The sequence below is a fragment of the Lepidochelys olivacea genome (assembly GCF_965140295.1).
Source record: "Lepidochelys olivacea isolate rLepOli2 genome assembly, chromosome: 8".
NCBI classification, from domain to species: domain Eukaryota; kingdom Metazoa; phylum Chordata; order Testudines; family Cheloniidae; genus Lepidochelys; species Lepidochelys olivacea.
Window position 1 is genome coordinate 33,093,516 of NC_140418.1, and position 23,443 is coordinate 33,116,958.

At 43.4% G+C, this 23,443-nt stretch overlaps 1 protein-coding gene across 1 annotated transcript in view; it reads left to right on the top strand.

Annotated features, from left to right (window-relative positions):
• The window catches only part of FGF18 (fibroblast growth factor 18), a 111,049-nt gene that overhangs the window by 34,665 nt on the left and 52,941 nt on the right, over positions 1-23,443 (top strand). The window contains exon 4 of the mRNA XM_084636235.1: positions 16,085-16,265. Within this exon, the coding sequence (XP_084492361.1) occupies positions 16,085-16,265 (181 nt within the window). The remainder of the gene's footprint in view (positions 1-16,084; positions 16,266-23,443) is intronic.

Consider the following 23,443-nt stretch of genomic DNA (forward strand, 5'->3'; position numbering starts at 1 on the left):
CCAAGCATGGAAAATTTCAGCCCTAATGGGGAATGTTTTGGAAAGTTCTGATCATATAAAAACGGGGGGTTATAATGGAAACTGTTGCACACCCTTCATGGTAGAGGGAGCTTTCAATAAAACATGTGCGATAGATCTTCAGAGCTGCAGAAAAACCACATGCTTTCTCTTACTGTGTGGTTTTTGATCAGATATCACAATCCATATTTGATTTGCCTGGCAAATGATTTGATTCTTGGACTAGAAAATTGGAGGTAACCTTCTATTTTTGAGCTGGCATGTACTGCATGGTCACTATTTGGTACCAATAGCAACAGGACCAAGAAGGTTAGACCCCGGCAGGTGGCTGTATAGACACTGGTGTGGAGGGGCCATAGTATGCAGTGGGTGACCATCCCATCCCTGCACCGCAGAGGAGAGGACCAGGGTGAGCTGCAGAACTAAATAAACAGTTTTACTCTTTCAGTCCAGTTTATTCTTACGTACTTTCCAGTAAAAAAAAAAAAAAAAAATTAGTGCAGTAGTAAATAGGTACTTTGTACATTGTGGAGAATTCAGTCCAGAGCATTGGAGCGGACTTGGAGCTCTTAAAACTAGACTGTTCAAATTCTGTCTGGCCAGTTTAATAGCTACAGACTTAGCTCTTTGCAATATCTTGTAGTTTGAGGCAGACACCCAGTGCTTGTGTGTGTGTGTGTGTGTGTGTGTGTGTGTATGTGTAAGCCTGAAATGACCTTGTGAAACCAACATGGGAATTTAATCCATTTCAGTAAACAAGAGGGAATTCTGCTTTTTCTTTTTGAAATCTCTTCTATCTTTTCCTGCTTACCATCTGTTCTTATTCTGATGTTCTTTATTATCTTGGAAACATTACTCTTGCTTTTTATATAATCCTATTTTATTTGAGCTAACTTTTTTTAATTAAATGAGAGGAGAGGTATTGATTTAATTTCTCAAGAAACACAGGGCAAATCCTGTGAGATGGATTTTCAGGTGATGTAAATCAGCCAACTTGCACTGTAGTCAATGAATCTACATTGATTTACACCAGTTGAGGATTTGGTATAACATATTTTTCTGGCTGGATAAACTTAGATTAGAGCTGGGTGAATGTTTCTGAGCAAATACTTTATTCACTGAAAAATGCAGTTTTGGATTTGACCCAAACTATTGGTGAGTGGGACACAAATTTGCTGAGTCGTTTTGGCCTCCTCCCCAAAAATGTTGGGTGTTAATTTCACAAAGGGAGTTAGATACAATTTGCAAGACCAGAGAAGGAGATCAGATTAGATTATCACAATGGTCCCTTCTGGCCTTGGAATTTATGAAGGTAGTGGTGGGCGCCCCCGCCCCCATATCCTTTAGAACTATGTTTAGAGTACTCACCTGGGATGTGGGTTGGAGACCCAGGTTCAAGTCCCCATTCAGCCCGATTTAGAGCAGGGACTTGGGTCTCCCACACGGCAAGTGAATGCCCTAATCGCTGGAGTGTGTGTGTGGGGCGTCTCTGTCTCCTGTTGAAGTTGTTCCACTTTGCATAAAACATTTAAATAATCTTTGGGACAGAGAGAGACTCTCTAGCTCAGCGGTAGGGGGACACCTGGGTTGCAGCCCCTGCTCCAGTGATTATCTATTCATTTTAGGTGTCTCACTTCGGGTTCCAAAAATGGACATATCCAAAATTAGTTGACACTTCTGTACCTTAGGTTCCCCATTTGCCACATTGGAGATATAAATACTTTTCTACGTAATCACAGGGGTGTTATAAAGGTTAAGGGTCTGATGCTCTGAAGAGCTCTGACACCCATAGTTCCATTTGAAGCCAATAGGAGCTGCAGGTGCTCAGCACCTCTGCAAGATCGGGCCCTGAATTCATTAATGATGACTGCAAGGTGCTCAGATACCACAGCAAGGATTATAGTTACAATAACATACCAATGCCTTGTGAAAATAAATATCTTATTAGTGATACCTTCAGGAGGAGAAGCAAAGCCAAGGAAACTGCAGGATTAAATTTGAATTATAATGGATGTCAGTGTATCGTGAAGTCATTGGTAGAAAGATGTACAGGTAAACAGATTTGGGTGCCACTTTAAGCTTAGATTTTGTAGTGGGCTACAAGAAACCATCCTAAAATAAAGCTGCCAATGTTAACATTTAATCTGTGAGCAGTAAACCAGTTGCCACAGACAACTTGGTCCCAATCTTGCTTCCCTTAATGTTAATGGCAAAAATTCTCATTGACTGCAGTAGGCAGGATCAAGCCCTCACAGGCCAGGTGATGAGGGCCATATAAGTACCTCACTAGAGAGGTGGATGCTTATTGCACTGGGTGCATAAGTGCAGCTGAGAGGAAAAGAACACACTTGTAAAAGTAGCCAACCAAATGCTACCAATTGAACTTCCAAGGGCAGAACATGTGCCAAAGTTTATGTAGCATCAGAAAGCTGTTATGAATGACCTTATGCCACTGAGCTAATTCACGGTGCTGGATCTGTTGTGAATATTGGCTGGGGGCCATTGCAAGGAAGTTTTTGCCAGTAACAGTGAATGTCAGCAGGACCACCCAGTTCTAGTGGGGATGACTTAAAAAAGGAGAGAGGATTGTGAAAGGAAAAAAAGGAAGCTAAAATCAAGACTCTACCACTGAACGCTCTACATGTGGAGCCCATGTGCAGGGGAGGGCTTGATTATGCCCTTCCTAATCTGGAGCCAACCAGTATTGTATGAACAGCTTCAGCACAAAAAAACAAATTAACCCCTAAAGTAAATGAAGTTGGTGAGGTCTCACAATAGGTGAGCTTGACCCAATGGGATAAAAAAAGAACAAGTATTGGAATGAAGTCACTAGTCTGTTAGACTCGAGCATCTGTACTTCAGCCTGGGAAACAAAGGGCAAGCAAATCCAATGAATAAGTGGTCCTTCTTGTACACCTTTAAAAGTCTGCTCAGTAATCATCGAGCCATGAAGGAGCATTGCTGAGAGGTCACATCCAGCTGGAGAAGAAATACCGAAGAAAGGCACAACAAGCCTTGAAACAAAGTCATTTGTTGTCCAATGATTTTTCAGTATTCTCCCCCGTAAAGTCATTTTAGCCCTAACAATCCCTGAATGCAAAAGTCACATTTTACTTCATAAACTTTCTTTTTTGCTTGACTGAATTTAGTGCTTGTGAGTTACTGGGTTGAAACCCTGGAGAATCAAATTTGTCGACAGGATGGGGAGCAGGGGTACAAGCTGCACAACCTCTCCTGACCCACAGAGACCACCTATGTAGCTGAGATGGTAGGTCCGTCTCTATGTCCTTGACCCAACTACTGAGACTATCAATAATTCTGTAGATTAGTGCTACAGGTGAAATGGACACCTGTTCTCTAGGCTCATTTTCTATAGACTTCAACAGGCAAGATATAGTGGCATTTGTTTGGTAATTTCATTAATAACTTGGCTTGGATTCAAACCAGTGACTGAAAGATGGAAGCATTTGTAATGTTTTGGCATCATGCAATGTTTTGTTTGCATGGTTATAATCTGTAGGCAGCATGATTTTCAGCCCATGACAAAGAGACAGACTCAGGCAGAGTGATCTAGGCATAGAGAACTGACTTTACTGGTGATATGATCAGCATACAAAGAGAACTGCATCACAGCTGACAATAAGCATTTATCTGAGATTTAACTCCTGTATATTCAGATAAACAGAACAAGCAAAATCATCTGCAATAATTCTATCTGATGACTTCCCAAAGTATTAGAAACTGCTTGACTGACCACAAGTTATGTAAACCATCTAAGCCCTGGTTTTCCACAATTTTCATATGAAAAATACTGATTTTTTTTGAGAATTTGTGAATTCATTCAAGAGTAAAATCTTGTTCTTTCTATTGCTGAACCTTTTCCTTGTATTAAAGGGATAAAGCTAAAATTTCACCCTGTAACAAACTCTGCATTTTCACACGCTTGTCTCTGGTGACAATGAATCCCATTCACAGAGAAACCACCTTTTCATCTGCAACAATTGCCTCTTTTCTTTGTGGAAAATGGCAAAATAATTGTAGATCAAATCACAAAACATTTCAGTTTCCTGAAAACTGGCACAAATGCCATTTTTTGACATTTTATGTCTGACACCTTCTGATCTCATTTTGACATGATGCTTAATATATCATGTTTTGTAAAATGAACACAGCGGGACATGTTGCTATAATAGAAATAGGATGTAAAGTGTATGGATTGGAAAGTCATGAGGGAACCTAGAGCAGATGCTGGGCTATTTGGCCAAATGCTAACCACATTTCTAAAAAAATTGCCTACTTCAGGGAGACCCAGAGTATCATCTGGGTGCCACATACAGCCCATAGAGTTCTGATATGCAGCCACTCCTAACTTAAATGAGAAGGGGAAATGCACTTAGAATGCAGGTTCCATCATGAAAAGCAGCATCTTAATCCAAGTGTGTGTTATGCAGCTGAGTTGTGTGTCACCTCTTCTGAACCCTAGAATATCCATTGCTGGAATATTTCTGAGGGGAGACAGGTTTGACCCTATAATCAACCTTCTCCCTTTCAGCTCCAGCTCCAAATGCATTTTAGTTAGAATGAATTAGCAAAGAGTTTTTAAGTGAACATCACTGAATTTCACCTTGTGCAGCAACTCAAAGCACTCCAATCAATTCTGTAACTGGTAAGCTGAAAAAGAAATTAGATTCCAACTGTATTTAATTTCAGAAATCATCAACATAAGAGATGTAAAAGCTTGAGAGAAAGGTACATTGCATAGCTGAGCTTCCTCCAGGCTTGTTGTGTCAAGGGCAGACCAGGCAGCACTCCCAAGGCAGATATACTGGGATTCTTCCCAGTGAAGTTGAGTGCTACGATATGCCATATAAAGTGTAGTGCTCATTGTAAGTGGCCTGAGGTTGCAGTGACAGCAGTTACTGTTCCTGTGGCAGGTGAGGCATAGAGCTGTGCCAGCATTTTGCATAGAACCTCACCAAAATATCATTTGGTGCTATCTGAATGGTCCTTGAACACAGACTGAGGTTTGGTTCCCAAAGCCACTCTCCTCCCCCACCATCACTGCGCCTCCTCCATACCGTTGTTTTCTCCCCTCTCCACAAGCCCCAGGTCCTTTGCCCCAATACTGCCTTGCATGTCTCTGGTTGCCAGGATGCCTGATCCCCCTCCTTCTGCCGCATTAGTTCTGAGTAGCTTCCTCTGTGCCTTCAGGAGGTGTTTGGCAGCCTCTCCTGCAGCAGGTTCTTATGGGGACTGCCAGGTGAGGGTCTCTCCCTTGAAATAGACAAGTGGGAGAAGGGAAACACTTTAGTTGCATACATTGTCTCCTGAACTCAGGAGACATTGACCATATTCCCTGCAGAGGAGGCTAGACTAGGGAACCCCCGAAGGCATGGATAGAGAACCAAGCATCTCCAAACACCCTGCAAAGGTGGGTAAGCAGCACTGTTATCCCTGGTTGCAAAGATGGGGACCTTGAGGCACAGCGAGATTAAATGACTTATCTAAGATCATGAGGCAAGTGGCACCAAGGGTCAGAAAGAGAAGCCAGGACTTCTGATGACCAGTCTTGCTCTGAACTGCCTGTTTTCTACCTTGGTTTGTTCTACACCTGAAATATTTTGGACCATTCACCTCATAATAAGAAAAGGAGGACTTGTGGCACCTTAGAGACTAACAAATTTATTTGAGCATAAGCTTTCATGAGCTACAGCTCACTTCAAGCTCACGAAAGCTTATGCTCAAATAAATTTGTTAGTCTCTAAGGTGCCATAAGTCCTCCTTTTCTTTTTGCGGATACAGACTAACATGGCTGCTACTCTGAAATCTATCACCTCATAATCTGTTCCATCAATGGAACTAAAAATTACTAGAAAGGTTTGGAAGAATAGAACCCCAGAAAGATTTGAACAAGTGTCTTTAAAATATAAGGCTGATACATTAGCCACCATGCTACACAATCTTTGAATAACAGCCCTGGGAATCCACAGGCATTGTTTTAGCCACCAGAGGGCACCATAAATGTGCTAAACCAACCTTATATGAATGACTATGGCTTTTATTCTAAATGCTTTTAAGGCCAAATAAATGTTCCCCAGTTCAGATCAAGTCCTAGCTGGAAGATACATTTAGTGAAAATGAGACTTTGTTTGCGGTGTGTTTTGTTTCTTCAACAACAGCTAAGTAAGTTGTTGGTGGGAGGGCTATATGGGAATGGGGAGGAGTTATTGTTCTGTTTGCAGGTGGGAAAGGAGGAGACCAAAGTAGGAATGGGCATGGGAAGAGAGAGGAGGAGAGTCACTGGAATTCTGCTCATCCACAAAGTTTGATGGGTTAAAATGACCCTCGGGTGACGTTGAGTAGGGTCTGTGCAAAAGCACTAGAAGAAGAATATCCCACTGCATGGCATTGTCAGAGTAATAATTATAGCAATCTGCATTTGTATAGAGAAGGCAGGGCTGCCTGTTGGCTAGAGCAGGAGGTCTGAGAGTGGACTGCTGGGGCTGGTTTCTCCGTTGTACTCGAGGAATGCTGGCTACGCCTTCAGTGGGGTGTAGAGGAACCCTTTGTGTATTCCTGATGCTGGACCTGGCTCTGTACCAGCCTGATGGCCAGCATAAATTAAAACAAACTCAGGGCTGCTTTTATACCATGTCAGCTCGATATGGCTGTTGGAGGTAGGGATGCACTGACCCTGCCCCCTTTCCCTTGACTTGCACCCACCCCCTTGACCAGGAGCCGGGTTTGAAGCATTTCCCAACAGAATGAGAATTGGGTGGATCCACAGGCTTCTCAGGGCAGATTTGCACTGACATAGCAGTACAAATCTTCCCTAATAGACCTGAGGACTGGGCCTTAGGGCTGTCTTCCTAGGTCTCCCATTCACTCATTTGGGCAAATAGTTCATCCCTTCTGTGCCTTTAGTTTTTTCCTTTTATCCAATGAGGACAATGCTCCTAATCTGTGGTACTATTAGACGTAGGGCATGCCTATGCTTCGAGCTGGAGGTGTGACTTCCAGCTCTAGGGGACATGCCGGCAATAGTTCTGATTGAGTCTGCATGTGTAGCCTTGGTGGCATGCGCAGCGGTAAGGGCCAGCCACCCTGTGTACATCCCTAGCATCTTGGATGGGTATGTACTTGGGGATGCCAGCCCCTGCTCCCATTTGTGCTGCCATGGCAACATTTTTATTTTAGGGCACTAGATCGCTCAGAGCTAGTTGTGAGTATGTTTCCTTGATCTGGAAATTATGCCTCTAGCTTGAAGTGCAGATATGCCCTTAGTTAGCTGATATTTGTGAAGAGCTGTGAAATTCTCAGAGGAAAAGTGCCCCAAGTGCTTTTATCAACACACAAGTTGTATTGGTAAAATAAGTTCTAAATAGAGCTGGTTGGAATTTTTTTCTAAGGATAATATTGGCTTTTTGGTGGGGAAAAAATCAAACCCACCAATATATTTCAGATGAAAAAATGAAATAGTTTGATTTGGAAATGCCTCTGTGATGCCTCATGGGAGTTGGAGTTTGAGTGTCTCATGCTACTTTATAGGCTGGACTCTCTGGTAGAACTTCATCACCCATGATGCACCATGTTCTACCCTCTTGGAGAGGAGAGGCAGTCATTGTGGGAATATCATGGATGTGACGTATCATGTGAGTTGAAGTCTAGCTGGGGACTTGCCCATACAGGAGAATGGGGACTTGAGTTCACCACAGCAGTCTATCCAAATAGAAATATTACAGGCTTTGGCTGAAAACGCCTCTGTTTTGGGTGTTCAGTTTTTTAACCCTAAAACCAGAAATTCTTTATGGAAGGCAGATATTTTCACTAAAACAACATAGCCTAACCAGAAACCCAGTTTTCCATTGTCAAACAGTTTTGATGGCAGATTTTTGACCAGCCCTAGTTTTTAAATAGATTTACTAAGTGGGTGCAGTTGAGGTACTGCCACCCCATACTTACCATGCAGTATAGACCTGCATAGAGAGTCGCTGAGCAGTGCTCTCGCCTCTGAGCTCCTGCTGTGATTTTGAATACATTTGCTTCTTTCTGTCACATTAATTTCCCAATGTGCTTCCAAGCACAAAGAAGCGAATATGTCATTGTTAGCTCAAGACACATCCAATCCAGTCCCACTTCTAACTAGGTTGTATAACCTGAACCTAACAACATCCTGGCTGGCAACTGACTTTGCAATAAAGAAGAGGAAACAGCAGCAAATAAATGGTGCACTATGTTTCAACATATGCCTAAAATATCCACTCTGGAGGTGGTCTTGCAAATTTTTCTAATTGTAATTGACATAGGGGAATTTTGCCAAAACCATGGAAGCAAAGCAACTATTATTAGCTACCTTTACAAACCTGGGAAAGAGCTATCTTGGATATCCTCTTGTTAACCTTATTAACTTTCATGTCTTTAGAAGGTCACAGAGAAAATCATTAATATTCAGTTGGTTCAGTGGATGAAAGGTAATAAGTATTTCCTGCTTATCAGAGTGGGTTTTGAAAGGACTTTGAATCACTTGATTTATCTTTTGAAATCAATAAGGCCTTAGTAAGAAGGATTTTGTATTTTTATTTTAAATTTGGGAAAGGCATATGATCTGTTATCTAATGAGGTTCGGGTACTCTGTTAAACTGTATGATAGGAAGCAAAAAGTCAGAAAATTCCGAAGTCCAGCTTCCAACAACAGTGTTAATCTGGCCATCTTGGGTTCTCGTATATCTCCTAACACTTCATGACACCAACAATAGCATTAAGCAGAAAGTTAAAAATAGAAAATTCTATATTTATAGAATATACAGGGTGGTGGATTAAAGACCAGATCTTGTACATGATTGGGCATAGTAAGGACTTCAGTGGCATTACTTACATGCTTAAACATGTGCAGGGGTGTTTGCAGACTTGTGACATAAGTGTGTGCAGGACTGAGCCCCAGCGTTGCCATCAGAATGGTGATTTTGTTGCACTTCTTGGCTATTTCCTGGATTTTTCTGAACTGTGAAACCTTAATGTTGCATTAACACAGATTTTTTTCATTTAATATGAATGTGATCTAATCCTTAAAAGTATTCTTAAAATTAATTACTAACTCTAAAAGCTACTTAAATAAAAATCCTTTGTTTTTTTAAAAGTGGACTGCACAAAGCATGTGAGAAGATACTGTAGAGTACAATCCCTTATTGTCTGGAGATGGATAAGATGTCATCTCTAGTTTCTATGATTGTTTGCTTGAAATCAGGTTTGGGTTGAGTGGCCACAGTCTGGGTCTTTAGACAGGTAAAACAAAAGAAGCAGCTCTACTCATGGGTGAAGAGAGAGATTTCCCATGTTCAGAAATGCACACATTTCTGGTGGAGCATTTGGGATACATCACTCATTTAAAATGCTCACTGGTTTTCTTGCAGGGATATTATTTAATCTCATGCATAAACTTTTATACTGCTAGTTGTATTTTTACAATGGCTTTGTAGCTGTATATCATTATATCTTTCAGTAATAATAGGACTGTTAAATATGTATGGGACTGCTTAAAAAGAAAAAGAATGCAACAATAAAATACGAAATCTGAACTTGATATTGTCCATTTTAGTTACTAAGATTTTATTGAACATAAACAATTATTGATAATACAGTTGGTTGGAAGGATATACTGCTAGTTACTATGAGTGGGTGCAATTCTCCTTCATGGAGAGAATATTAGTAGAAAACTATTATTTTGCACACCAATCTTGCAACATGAAATAAACACAAAATTCACAACACAATGCTAGAGGGGATGTACTGTGGCTACATATTCCCTGTGACATAGAGAATCATCTTGCAGTCTTCTGGGATTGTCCCAAATTGAAAGGTTTCTGGTCTGGTGCTAGAAAATGATGCAAGATTTATTTCAGTGGCTATCTCCTCACACATTCCTTTTATTACAATGTTCGGAAAATGTCCTGATTTGCCAAAATTAAACAAGGGTTTAGAATTTTTTGTCACTGCAGACAACAGTGCAGTTTGGCCTGATCCTTCAAACACTTACACGTGAACTTACCTTTATGCACGTGAGCAGTCCTACTGAGAGGACTGCTCACTTAACTTTGGGTCTGAGCCAAAGTCCAAAGTGGGAAAGGCTCCCACTGATACCATGGGGTTTGGATCAAGCCCTTTACAATGTTAGCAGGCTCAGGGCCTATGGTTGCCAAAACAAGTAACATCTGTGGAAATGTGGTTGTTGAGAAGAAAAGAGAAATAGCCATCCTTTTGAATGTGATGTTCGATGTTCAGCAATAATAGATATTAAATAAAAAGGGAAGCTCTGAGTTTTTGTTAGAGGGAGAATAAGATGCTTAAGTTTTCAGGAGTAGCTGGTAACACAGAGATACGTTTTCATTCTCCTGTTTGTTTGTAACTGCAATAAGAATACTTTTTTTTTGAAAAAAGACACTTGTCTTTAGGTGACCCGCTAGACTGAGCTTTGGTGATCAACTGATCATATGTCAGCAGGCAAATATTACTGATTCACTTTTCTGGAGACTTATGAAATGGAATCTCTAGTATGGCATACAAAAATGTACCCTGTTGTCACAATAAAATGTGCTAGATGCGGTAGTACACTTTGTTTTGCTGGGATACTCTGAAAGAGGCTTTCAGCAATGAGTAAAGGTTTTATTTTATTAATGAACAATATGTGACATATTGACTGTTGATTATATTGATAATCAGTGCAATGGGTCAGCTTCAGCCCAAACTGGCACAGCTAATAATTCACCCTGGCCTTGATTCAGCAAAGCATCCCTTTTCAATAAAGCAATTAGGCACATGCTTATCTGTAAGCAGATGCTTAAATCCCAGTGATTTCAATGATTAAGTGCTTTGCTGAATGATCGGTGGGGCTATCTCTGCCTACTCTCCGACAGGGCTTCTGCCCCAGGAGAGCAGTTTTAAAGGTATGTCTTCACTGCACTTAATTCGAGTTATCTACAGTCAAATCAACTCCTCTTGAATTAGCTCATGTGAGAATGGCCCCACTGGGAAGCAACACTTCAGCTGCACAGAGTGTGTGTGTAAGATGCTGTAAATTGTGTAGCCCCTCCCCAAGGTGTGGCTCAAGCCTCCTGCCTGGGGCTTGTTGTGTTTATGGGGAGCAGCTTCTCTCCGCACATGTCTTGGGTCCTCATCGGTTCTCTTCAGTGACACCTGGTACCTCCACCCAAGGTGACTCCTTTTCACTGTGCCCATGACACAAGAGGTGCTGACTCTTGGAAAAATGAATAGTGCTACCACTGCTGGCAAGGAGTATAAATCCCCTACACAAGAAACAATGAAGTACATCACCACAAACCCCAGCAAAGAAATGATGCACCCAAAAATAACAATATGACAACAGGGGACTTTACTGGGACCATGAAAATAGGCTCTGGGGAAGGAAAGGGTTAAGGTTAACTAATCTTTAACATCAACAACTCAACATGTTCCCCACCTCCCAATACTCTCAGCGCTTCCCAGCCCCTAACTCCTTCCCGGGCACCTTGCCAGGCTGATGGCACACTGAGATTGAGTCCAGAGATGAGTGCATTGGCCAGCTTACACAAAAAGGGTCCCCTTACAGTGTCTTGGTCTCTGGGTGAGGCAGAATCCTCTCCTGGCTCTCTGGCCTGCAGTCCCATGGAGGTCACGGCTGGCTCTCAGTAACTGGCACCAGGTTGAATCACTGCCACTCTTGATGCTGGTCTCTGCAGGGCTGGCACTGTCTGACCCATGCACTAGATCCCACAGCAGTTCAAAGATCCCCTTTGTGGGAGTTAATCAGAGACTCCCTTAGCTGTTCTGCTTCTCTTGCAGTTCCCAGGCTCAAAACTGAAATGAAATTTACACTATCTGTCTGTATCAGGCTGAGCCATGTCACCCTTGAGGCAGCCTTCCTATTGGCCTCATACGGAGTATTTAGTCCATTCTGTCCCCACCCCGGACTCCAAACATGCATGAAATGGTAGTCCACAGAGCAGGACCCCCTCTAGAGGCTCAGCCCAAATGGGGGTTACAGTTGTACTATAACCCGCTGTAGCCTATACCCACTGATGGGCAGGCCAACTCAAGATAAAAGTACCAGCCCTCTCAGATTAAGGATTTGTATGTGTGGATGGGACTCAAATTAATCCTGCAATGAAGACAAGTGCTAAGATGTGGCGGAGCCCTGCTGAAGGAGGCTATGGCAGAGGCAAGCCACTTAACTTCTTTCTGTTGCAATTTTCAGGGGTGGCAGGTTTGTATAATTTATGGTGGTGCCCAGAACGGGTCCAGGTCCCGCCCCCGCACGTGCATATTGGTGCACATAACAGAATGAATGGGGTAGGGCCGAGGGGTTTGGAGTATGGGAGGAGGCTCAGGGTGGGGCAGGAGGTTGGGGTGCGGGAGGATGAGGGCTCTGGCTGGGGCTGGGGATCAGGAGTTTTGGGTGTGGGAGGGGCTCAGGGCTAGGGCAGAGAGTTCAGGTGTGGGGATGAGGGCTGTGGGGTGGGGATAGGGATGAGCGGTTCACAGTGCAGAAGGGGGCTCAGGGCTGGGGCAGAGCATTGAGGTGCGGAGGGATGAGGGCTCTGATTGGGGGTGCAGACTCTGGAGTTGGGTAGGGCTGTGGATGAGGAATTTGGGGTGCAGGCAGGCTACCTAGGGGCTGGGGCCAGAGAGGAGGACTCCACAGTCCCCGCAGCCCTCTCCCCGCCAGCAGCACGCTCACCCAGCACCGTCACTGCCCGTGCTCTTAGGGGACGGGCCCCTCTCAGGTCCAGGAAGCCCTCTTGCCTCCCTGTGGTGGGTGCCGGGGTGGGGGAGGGATGCCATCATGTGTGCGCCTCCACAAGTGATGGCTGCCACCGGTACCACTCCCTTTTGTAGCTGGCAGTGGCCGGCGATGGAGCACAGGGTGGAGCAGCAGGACAGACGCCCACTACCCAGGGCGCAGGAAGGGATGCTCCCAGGCAGGTGCACAGGGGCAGCAGGCAGGGCCGGGGGAGGTGTGCAGGGGCAGCAGGTAGGGCCAGGGGAGAGACCCAGCCCTGAATATTGGTGGAGGCGGACCCCTGGGCCCTGAATTTGCTAGAGCACGAGCACCAGGGGACAATATAACTTGTTGCCCCTGGCAGTTTCCCCATCATTCCAGGAGTGGAGTGTGAGGGTTAATTAGCTGAAGAGTAGTATGGAAATATTAATTTAAGGCCCCAATCTTGAAATCTACTATATGCAGACTGATCCTTACACCCATGCAGACTCTTATTACAACCAATATGACTCCATACGCGCACGAGGGTCTGCCCCTGCAGTTTAGACTACAGGGACAGTGCCCAAGTATTGTCATTATTAGGCATATAGATGACCTTAAATCTGGGTTTAATTCATCTGGTATTTTGTATTTATTAGAAACATCTCCCAGCTTCCTCTTCTAAATTTGAGAGAAGAACTCTGCTGTAAGGGGATAACAACAGAGGCTCTAATCCTTCAAAGATTTATGCATGTACTTACTTTTAAACTCAGTGACTAATCCCATTGATTATAGGACTATCAATACGACTACCCACAGTGCATAAAATAACTCATATGTACAAGTCTCTGCAGGATCAGGGCCTATAATGCTCCCAGTGAGCTGTACACATTGTTCAAGGAGACTGGGAAGCAGTTATGGTTTCTCGCCATGTGAGTTTGTGGGCTAGTGAATAGGGAAACACACTACTGATGTAGAAATCAAACTTAGCCAGGGTAAAGTGGGAGTGCCAACATAATGGGTATTTTTGTGTGATGGTACAGTTCAAATTTGGCTTGGCAAATTTGTGGCCTTTGTGAATGGAAGCCTCCCCCACAAATCCCACCTTTTTATTTTTTTCTAGAAAAATCTGCAACTCATTAACATGTGGTGAAAGCAATGCAACAATGCAATCTTGATTGTAAAATCTCTTTTAAATCTTAATATTATGGAGCCAAAGTCTTTACTGCAAAGCCCCTTGCTTTTGTGGTGTGAGGCAGAGTGTCAACATTATTTGAACATCTCTCTTTTGGTAGTTTAATTTCCTTTGTTAGAAGTTTCATTTGGGTGAGTGGGGTGGGGAAGAATAAGAAGAAAGGGAAATGGGCTATTGACAGTGCAGGCCTAATCTTGCTCATTTTACTCTCACACATAGCCCCTATGATTTGGGTGAGTATGATGAGCAGGACTTGATTAGTTCAGGGTGGGAAGATCCTTTAACCTTGTGTACTGTATAGCATGTGGATGAGCCTGATGTTGCTTTTTAATCTGCAGGACGTTGCTTCTCGCTGTTCCGTTTTCTGAGAGTGGGAATTATTGTTATTGTTAGTTGAATAATTCCTTCACTGAGTTTGTCACCTTGAATGGGAATGGGACAGAATTGGGGCTTACCTAACCCTTTTCCTTTGTGAGTGGCATCCCTCTGGTACATACTTGCTCCTTTTCTCTTTGATTTATACATGAATTCTACTGTTTCCAAGCTAGAAGAACCAGATTTTTATGGCCCAAATCTATTAGGCACAGAAGTAGCATTTCTCCGTTGGCTGAAAATCACCCCATTGTAGAGGGACAGCACAATGCCTGACCATCACTAAATTCCCACTTGTGTCCTCTTTTGCTGTAAATTTCACCCCACATGCAGGTGGTCCACAGTTTAGTTCATTAGATCCCACTGACACCAGAGAATTTAGCCAATAAACTTTGAACAATGTTTGCCGTGGCCAAACTAAAAGGCACCAATGTAAAGTAGGGTTTTTTAGTGGCTCAAGAGTTCTATGCTTCTTTTGCTTGGTAGATGATAATATGCCAGACTCTCTTAATTTATTCTCATTTGAGGGTAATCTGCCATTGAAATATAGTCTAAGTCTCATGTAGACTCAAACAAAAGGTAAAAAAGGCTCCTCTGGGTATCATTAGATTTAGATACCAGATTGATTCCTATTTTTTGCCAGCTACTTCTCAGGTATTTGAAACTTGAATTAATGCAAGTAATTAATGTCTGGGGCTGAAGTGTTAAAGGGACCTTGATGATACTTTCTCTCTGAAACCCATTCAGAAAGGCCTTCTCAAGAAAGTTCGTGGTTGACTAGTCATCTGATTTATACTGAGTTGGGATGTCTCTAACTGGAGGCAGAAATTGGTCTATGCTTTGGCAAATATGGGAAAATGTAAGCTAATGCTGGATGCTAGATCTCCAGAAAGGTGTCTGCTGCCAAAAGGAGCTGTTAGTTCTTTAAAGCTGCAGTTAACTAAGGTTAGTTCTACTCAAAGAGCCAAAGGCCATAAAAATGGTGGAAAATGGCTAAGCAGAGGAATCTTGCTGATAAGAGCTCATTCTGGAAAGCCTGCTCTTGCCCTCTGGTCCAAGTGGCCTTGTTCTCAGATAGCCAGTTGATCTGGGAAGCTTAGGCAGATGCACAGGAATAGACCTTATGCAATCAACTGACTCCACTTTACTTTTAAATTGGCAGAACTGTTTAAAGTGCTACTCTGAAAAGCAGATTTTTCTAACTCAACAGATTTTTCTCCCTGTGTGTATGTAGAGTCAGATCTATTGACTATAGTGACAAAAATAGGGATTTTTCTTCCTTTTTAATGAAGTTGGCATTGCAGAACAAGCACAGCTATTGGAGCTGGAACTGGGATTCTTCCTTGTGCATTATCAGAATTGTTTACTCTGTTCCAATTACAGATCCAATCACTAACACTTGTGTAAGCCCTTTGGCAGTGGTGGAGCCTACCCAGGTGTCAATGAGCACGTCATTTGAAGACCATGGCATTGTGCAGGTTTAAATCAGGACAGAATTGAGACTGCAGGAGCTTTTATTACTGAGAATGATACATGAGAAGAAAGAAGCCCAGTTTCTTTGTCAGCACATAGGTAGAACTTTACTCGGAGCACCTGATCCTGCAGCCTTTATCCACATGACCACCAATGAAGTCAAGCCACAGTAGACTATTTCTGTGTGATGCGCTGTTTGGCAGGCTTGATTTGTTGTCTTCGTAGGCAAGATGTTGTATCTATTTCATGGTTTATTGTCTCTCTCTTTTCATCAGATGTTCGTTGCCGAGGAGAATGTGGATTTTCGGATACACGTGGAGAATCAGACACGAGCAAGGGACGATGTGAGCAGGAAGCAGCTTAGACTCTACCAGCTGTACAGCAGGACGAGTGGGAAACACATCCAAGTTCTAGGCAGGAGGATCAGTGCCAAGGGGGAAGATGGAGACAAATATGGTAAGAATATTAACTGTGACCTATCCAGGGTTCAGTACAAAGGTTTGAAATGAATGTGTTTGGGTGAGAACAAGTGGGAAGATGGGTCACAGCCTTGCACTAGGATGGGCTACCTGTATCTTAGCTTATGCAAGGGGTGCATCAGAAAAAGGAAGCTGTGAAATTGAATTAGAAAAGCTGTTTGTTCCTGAAACCCTTTGAGATGTCTTTGGCAAAGATGCTTCCAATCATCTTGATGCAGACCCCTCACTAGCAGGAATTTAGAATTGGATACAGTAAAGTACTGAGTGCTGCTCCCAGCTCCCACTCAAATAAACTGGAGTCAAAAGAAATTTAAGCATCTTGTAGGATGAGATCCAGGGAATCAAAGAGCCCATCATTCTAGTTTCCTGTGAGTGCACCACTCAGTCTAGCAAAACACACAACTGCATCCTATCAAAAGGAAAATGGAAGAGTTTTATGAAACTTCATCTGTGTAATCCCATTTCTTTCTCTCTTCTGAACACTGCATGTTGTACCTCATTGACTGTTGCCCTGTGGTTTGGCCCATTGGTTGATATGTCACTGCAGAAATTCATGAGCATATATTGCTTCTGACTGTGTATGATCTACATATGAGCTTTGGAATGTAGAGTGAAGGGGGAACTTTTTGAAAATAATTCTCTCTCAGGGAACTTTAAACATTAACGTGCAGTACTTGCCTGGCATAGAGGTGTGCCACACAGGGACGGCCTCTGCCAGTGTGCAAGGAGCATATAAAGTGGGGCAGGATAAGGCCTGTGTGCTAATTGTGCCACTGCAGTAATAATTCAGAAATAGCTGATCTGTGTGAAAATGACCCCTCTGGTATTGCCAAAGCCCTAGTTTGTTCTACAGCATGCCCTTTACATAGCTAAGAAAGGCCAGGCGGGTCGGTTGCCCTTTGTTTTTCCAACATTTCTAAGTAATATGGGGTGGAGAAGACCATTTGGTTGCTGATTTTAGGCCATTAGGCTGCTTTTGTCATGTTTCTGTCCCTTTTGTGCCTGCACAGTCATCATAAATACTCCTCCCAGGCCCTAGGATGGGGAATAAATTCCAGAAGAGGAGGATGCTGAGGTCCCATAGGGAACTGGGCAGTGGCCAGGAGGGCCAGTCCTGGACCTGCACCAAGTGAATGGCAGCATGGAGCCCTGTCTTTTTTGGGGTCCCCTTCTGTCATGCACTGAGGTGCTTCTCCCTCAATGACTTGCTGCAGCCCAGTCTACTCCCAGTTGCTGAAAAACTCCCTACCACCCTTGTTGTGACCCACCCCCAGTAATGACAGCCCCCCCCCAACCCATCTATTCCAGTTGCTAAAACCCTCTTTCATCATCCTAATAACAAGCCTCCCTGACCAGCTCCAAACCCCTCCCACCTCTAGACCGGCTACACCTGGCGCAGGGACACTTAAAGCATGATAATCCATGTGGCAGTGAGTGGGGCCTTAGATGCAGGATGTGGCCCCTACCAGTAGCTGTGATAATGGAGTGGAGAGATGTCAGAGTCAGGGGTGTGGAGAACCATCTGTGCAACAGCCAAAGCTGACTACCAAGGCGATGGCATAGAATTAATTATTTTCCATAAACGCTCCCAGAGGCTTTGTTAAGGCGTCGCCTCTGATCAGGACCGTGGATACACCTAACGCAGGACCCTGGATCTGAGCACTCTTGAATTTTGGAACCAGATCTGAAAGTTGTTGGTCAGGTGTATCTCTAACACAGAGTCTGGAGAACACTTTTGTCTCACACCCATTGGTTGACCCTTTCTCCTGCTCCACATCCTCTCTTCTTCCTCCTCTGGAGTATAATTTTCATCATCTCTGAATCGGGCCCACTGAGTCAGAATCAGGATTAGATTCCCAATCCCATGCTCGTTCCTCTAGGGGCCTGTCTTGGACTATGCTGCCTTTCATAGGGTGAAACTCTCTTCCACCTCATGCATTGGTCAACATAGAGAGAGGCAATAACATTGGCAATGGATGTAAAAGAGAGTCACAGTGTTGCAGGGAGAGTGGGAACCTGTCTGAGAAGTTGCAACAAAGGAAAAGGTGCCCGAGCATATGAAATAGAGTCAGCTCCAAAGGCTGCTGCTGCAGGCACAAGTCTAGAGAAAGGGAAGGAAGTGTGTGGGAATCATATCTGGAACACTGTATAATATGGTGTGTTTTCCACAGGTGCCTCCAAACACTGAAGTATCACTTCAGAGAGGATGCAGGCTGGTGGGTAGGTGGGGGTAGTCTTCCCTAACCTGGGAGTTTGAACCCTTTCATCTGCCTCTTCCAGATAACACTCGAACTCCATAGCTGCTGTGTCACTCTTTAGATGGGAGGGCGGTTTAGGACTTAGTCTTCAAGTGAAGAGATGACCTTTCTTTCTGAATATCCAGCATCCAAATAATGCATTACAATGGTCCGGGGCAGGAAGGGGGGTGCCGTTATTTGGGTTTTCAGGAAAGGGAGAGTTGATTGATTTATTGTAGGCCGTACTGTCTTGTGCAAACTTTCCTTGCCTCTTGGCTAAAGAGGATGCACAGAAATGAAGTCAAAATGAGGTCCCAGGCAGTGCTGTGGTGGTTTCAGAGCTCATAGACTTGGTGATCACTACAGCACAATTTCATGCAGCTTCAGATCAGTAAAATAACAACCCGTAATGTGTATTAGACAGCTGCTGTAGGAAGAAACCAAGATCTAAATGGAGGAAGTATGGCAGCCCAACCACCTGATATGGGTGTGCATATGCTCTTTGTGAGGACAAATACAAGTTCTAAGGTCCATAAAATAGCTAATGTAATAATCTGGGGATTCAATTTTGGGTTTGTGCAAAGTGGCCTTAGCTCTGAGGCCAGGATCTGGCCCCATGTGTCTGATTTATTAAACAGAAAATTAAGTCTGTTAATAGAATTAATTGAGTCTGTTTAATCCTTTTAGTTGGATGGATTTTATTATCCCTTCTCAAACGTATGAAAATCCATTTGAACAGATAAGTCAATTATCAGACTAAATTACATCTAATAACGATGCCTACTGCTTTCAGAAACCCTAATTTATCTAAATATACTTACCTATCTCACTGGTGGTGGTGGGGGGGGGGTGAGGCTTCATTGCTGTTCCTAAAGTGCTCTGATATTCTCAGATAAAAGACGATATATATATGCAAAAATACTGTCTCTTCTCTTAACCTACCATAAATTAACGAAAAGACTGACAATCTGTTTACAGATTACACATTCATTTTGGATCCTTTAATCTATTCTGATGTAGTTTGCTCTGGCCCAGAAAAAACAATATTCTTGTTACAACTTATTACTACTTTACCAGGTGTCTAAGTGGTTCTTTTCATTCAGAAAATGAAATGGGCTGGAAGGAGGGGAGGGAAGAAGGACTTGGAACCTTTATATTCTAGCTCAGATAAATGGTACAGATAGGCGAGATAGAGATCAGTGACCTGAAACACTAGAGCCTTTCATTTATTTTCATTTCACAAAAGGCAGAAGACATTCTATACTGTTTGTTCACTATCTTTGTGTCCGGTTCACTTGGCTGGATGGAGCTCTCTAGAATGGGTGAAGGCACTTTGGTTCATTTGTACTTCACAGCTGTGTGATTTTGTTTTAAAGTATATTTGTCACAGTCTAAGGTTGTACCGGATGGGGTGTGTGTGTGTGTTTAAAGTTAATCCAGGAGAAGTGATTTCCCCACCCTTCACTGTTGTGTGGCATGCTTACCACCAGTTGTCCCCTTGGCTGGTGCGTTCCTCCCCAGAGATGGCAGTATTTCAGTGGTGGGTGACTTCTGGGCGGATCACGGCCTTGCACCACTTAAGACATAAAAATAGAGGCTTAAGTGAGACCTTGTGCTGACCCTCTGACCTGGGATTAATTTTACCCATAGTGAGTAAATTGCTTATTCTTAAGGATGGAAGGTGCTATACGTAGGTTTATGATTACTATTTTATTATAATTTGTTATTAGAGGGTATTTTTCTCTAAAGCACAGTCATGCCAGTATTGTACTAGCGTGACCCTTGTCAAAATATTCCACAGGAATAACCCCAACACTCCAGTTTACAATAGTGTTTTGGGCTAGTGCAGTAATCTCCTTTATAATTGGGCAGAGCACCAGAAGTGAGGAGCCCCCTCATCCTAAACTGTCTTTCAGTTTCCAAGCCCTTCACCTTTAGATTTCCAGCCTCTCTGAGGACCTGATCCCAAGCCCGTTAAAGTCCATTGAAAGACTCTCGCTGACCTCCTTGAGTTTTGGATCAAGCCCTAGATGCCTGTGAGAAAAAGTGGGCTATACATTGTTCACAGAATATTAACAAGTCTGAGCCCTGGCAGATCCTGTCGGGAAGCAAATTCCAGAGACAAGGAGAATACCCCGTGTCAGTAGCTCCCCCGCTTATAAAGGAGGATCATCTCCAGTGTCTCCACTCACATCATCTATGGCATTATGACCCAGGGAGAGAGTCAGTCTCTCCGGTAGTCAGGTCTCGAACCCTAAAGCTTAAATCTGGCACCGGTATACCACCTGGAAACTTATGGGGAGCCAGAGCAACTCTGAGTATAGGTGCTGTATCCCCTGTGTGATGGACCACTCAGCTGTGATCACTGCATTCAGTACTAGCTTGAGCTTCCAGTTGGTGCCGGTGTACAAGCCCATGTAGAGCATCTTATAGCAGTCTAGACATCAGACACAATCCTTCCCTGCTGGAGACTTCATTTGTGGAGTAGGTGGGCTCAGTGCTCGGAGGGGGGGGGGTCGGGGAGGGGGAGGCGGAGGGAAGGGTGTGGAAAGTAGTAGTATGGTAAAATAGCCTCCTGTAATTGTTGAATTCTTTCTTAGGTTTCAGTCAGCCTGTGCTCTCTGAAATTAACGAGCTGATGTAGCAGTTCTTTGGGCTTGGCAGTCTGACAGCTAGCCTAGAACTCTCTCAACTCATTTCACTAATGACTCCCATTTGTTCTCTCTCAAAGCCTGGAAACAATGCAAAATACCAGTGCCATTGTTCCATGTCGAGCAAGTCATTCCTTCCCTTCAATATCTCTGGCACTTTAAAAGCAAGTTGCCTTGGGAAAACCCATTAACCCTTTCCCTTCCTACTGTAGTTTATATTGATTGTGGTTCCCTTGGGAATGTGAGGAAGAAAAACAAACCTCCTTTCAGTGCCTGGAAGGCACAGAGTAAAAGTGTTTACCTATAAGCAAGGGGGAGATATCCCAAGCAGTTACTGTGGCTAGTGAAACATAGACATCTTTCCACAAGCATCAGTTACAAGCATGACATTTAGAAATCTGCTGTTTCCCAGGTATATGCAAAAGGACCTGCCTATCATGGTACAGATCCTCAAATACCCTGAATGAATTGTGATTTGCTCTGTAATTTATTCAGTCAAAACATCAGGATGGCTGTTTCCTATTTAAACTACGTATTGCTGCCCCCAGTCTCTTGCCATTACAGTTTTGACACGACAACAAGACAAATAATTTTTCAGAAAGACCTTTTATCTTCTAAACCATTTATTTTCGCTTACTTGGCCTGGGGGCAGAGCTGACCTCAGTGTAGCGATGATCATTCACCATGGCAGCTGTACAGTCATACAGGGCTGTGTGATTGGGCTAAGCCAGGGACGCCTTCGCTGTCCAGCTGCTGTGTTGTCTCTCCCCATACCCCCCAACATCTCCTTATCATTCTCTGTGTGTGATTGTCTCCCCTTCTAATTTGGGTGGAGCAGGCGTCCAGTGGCAAAGTTTTCCTTTGAAAGCAGGCGAGGATACACCACGAGTGACAGAGCAGCTGGATGAATTAGAAACATTGTGAGCAGACTGGCTGCTTTGTTGAACCACTAATAGTAACTCTGGAGCCAAGCCTCCCAGAGCTGGGTGATAGTCACCTTAGAGTCTATTCTGGAAGGTTCAGTAACCGTTTGAAATATATTGTAATTGTTTTATTTGAGCCATCTGTACATTGAAGGGGTGTGTGTGCGTGTGTGTACGCATGTGTTTGCTGTGATCTGCATTTGTGCCCAGGTCGTGGGAGCTCTGCTCAGGAAAGATAAGGAATAAAAAAGCAAAACCAAGGCTTTGAAAATCTGTTTCAACCAGTTTCAGAGTAGCAACCAGTGAATTTTCAGCAGGCCCTTCCACAGACATCCACAATATCTGTGACTCCAAAGTCTAGCATACGAGTGCACAATGGTTAATTCCATATCTGACAGCCCAGATGCAGTCCACCTGTTTTGTGTGCAAATGTAGACATGAGCCTTGATTTCCTCTCCCCCGCCCCTGCCTGAAAAGTGACCAATCACTTTGGGTTCCTCACTTCTGAGCTCAACTTGAGAGACCTTAAACAGTCCTGCTTTTCAAAGGGTGGGTGCTCAGCACTTTCTGAAAATCAGGCCCCTTTTAAGGTGTCTCTAATTGGACATCCAAAAATGGAGGCACACAAAATCACTAGTCACTTCTGAAAATGTAGGCCTTTATGCCTACAGATATATTAGGTCCCCACAAATAGTGAAAGTGCAGTGTTTAGAGACCCACTGAAAATTTGGCTGTAAAGTTTTAACATGGGGAGTGTCAATGAAAGATCTTTATTTAAAGGGTTTTCCTGTTGGTTAACTCTGTATGTGTGTGTGTGTGTGTGTGTTTATAATTCTATACTGTGATTTAAGTGTTCCCATTAGAAATGTAGAATAAGAAACAGGATCCCATCTGTGAGCAATTTAAGAGGAAGTGAGACAATGGAGTCAATTGCTACTCCAGTTTAGATAATCAATACAAATATTATTAGTATAGTGATTTATCTTTCTAGGCACTTTATGAAAATGTGAATGCCAGACCCTGAAGACAAGGCAATATAATATTATCTGTTCCTGCTTTCCTGTGATTAGGCTTTCCTTCCACAGAGTTTGTGCAGCTGCCTTTCTACATGTTTTTCCCTAGCTGTGGTGAAACATTGGAGAAACAAAGTTAGGGTTCTCTCTGTTTTTGCTGATTCTGAGACGAATTCTGGAAGAGACTGTGTGTGTTGGTACAAAAATGACGTTATCGTTTTATGCAGGAGCTGTACAGTGGTGTGTCAGTCAATTAATGGGAGCCTCCAAAATCTTGGAGACAATCTTTTTCATTGTTTTAAGCTTTGGTATTTTCAGGATCACAAAAGGG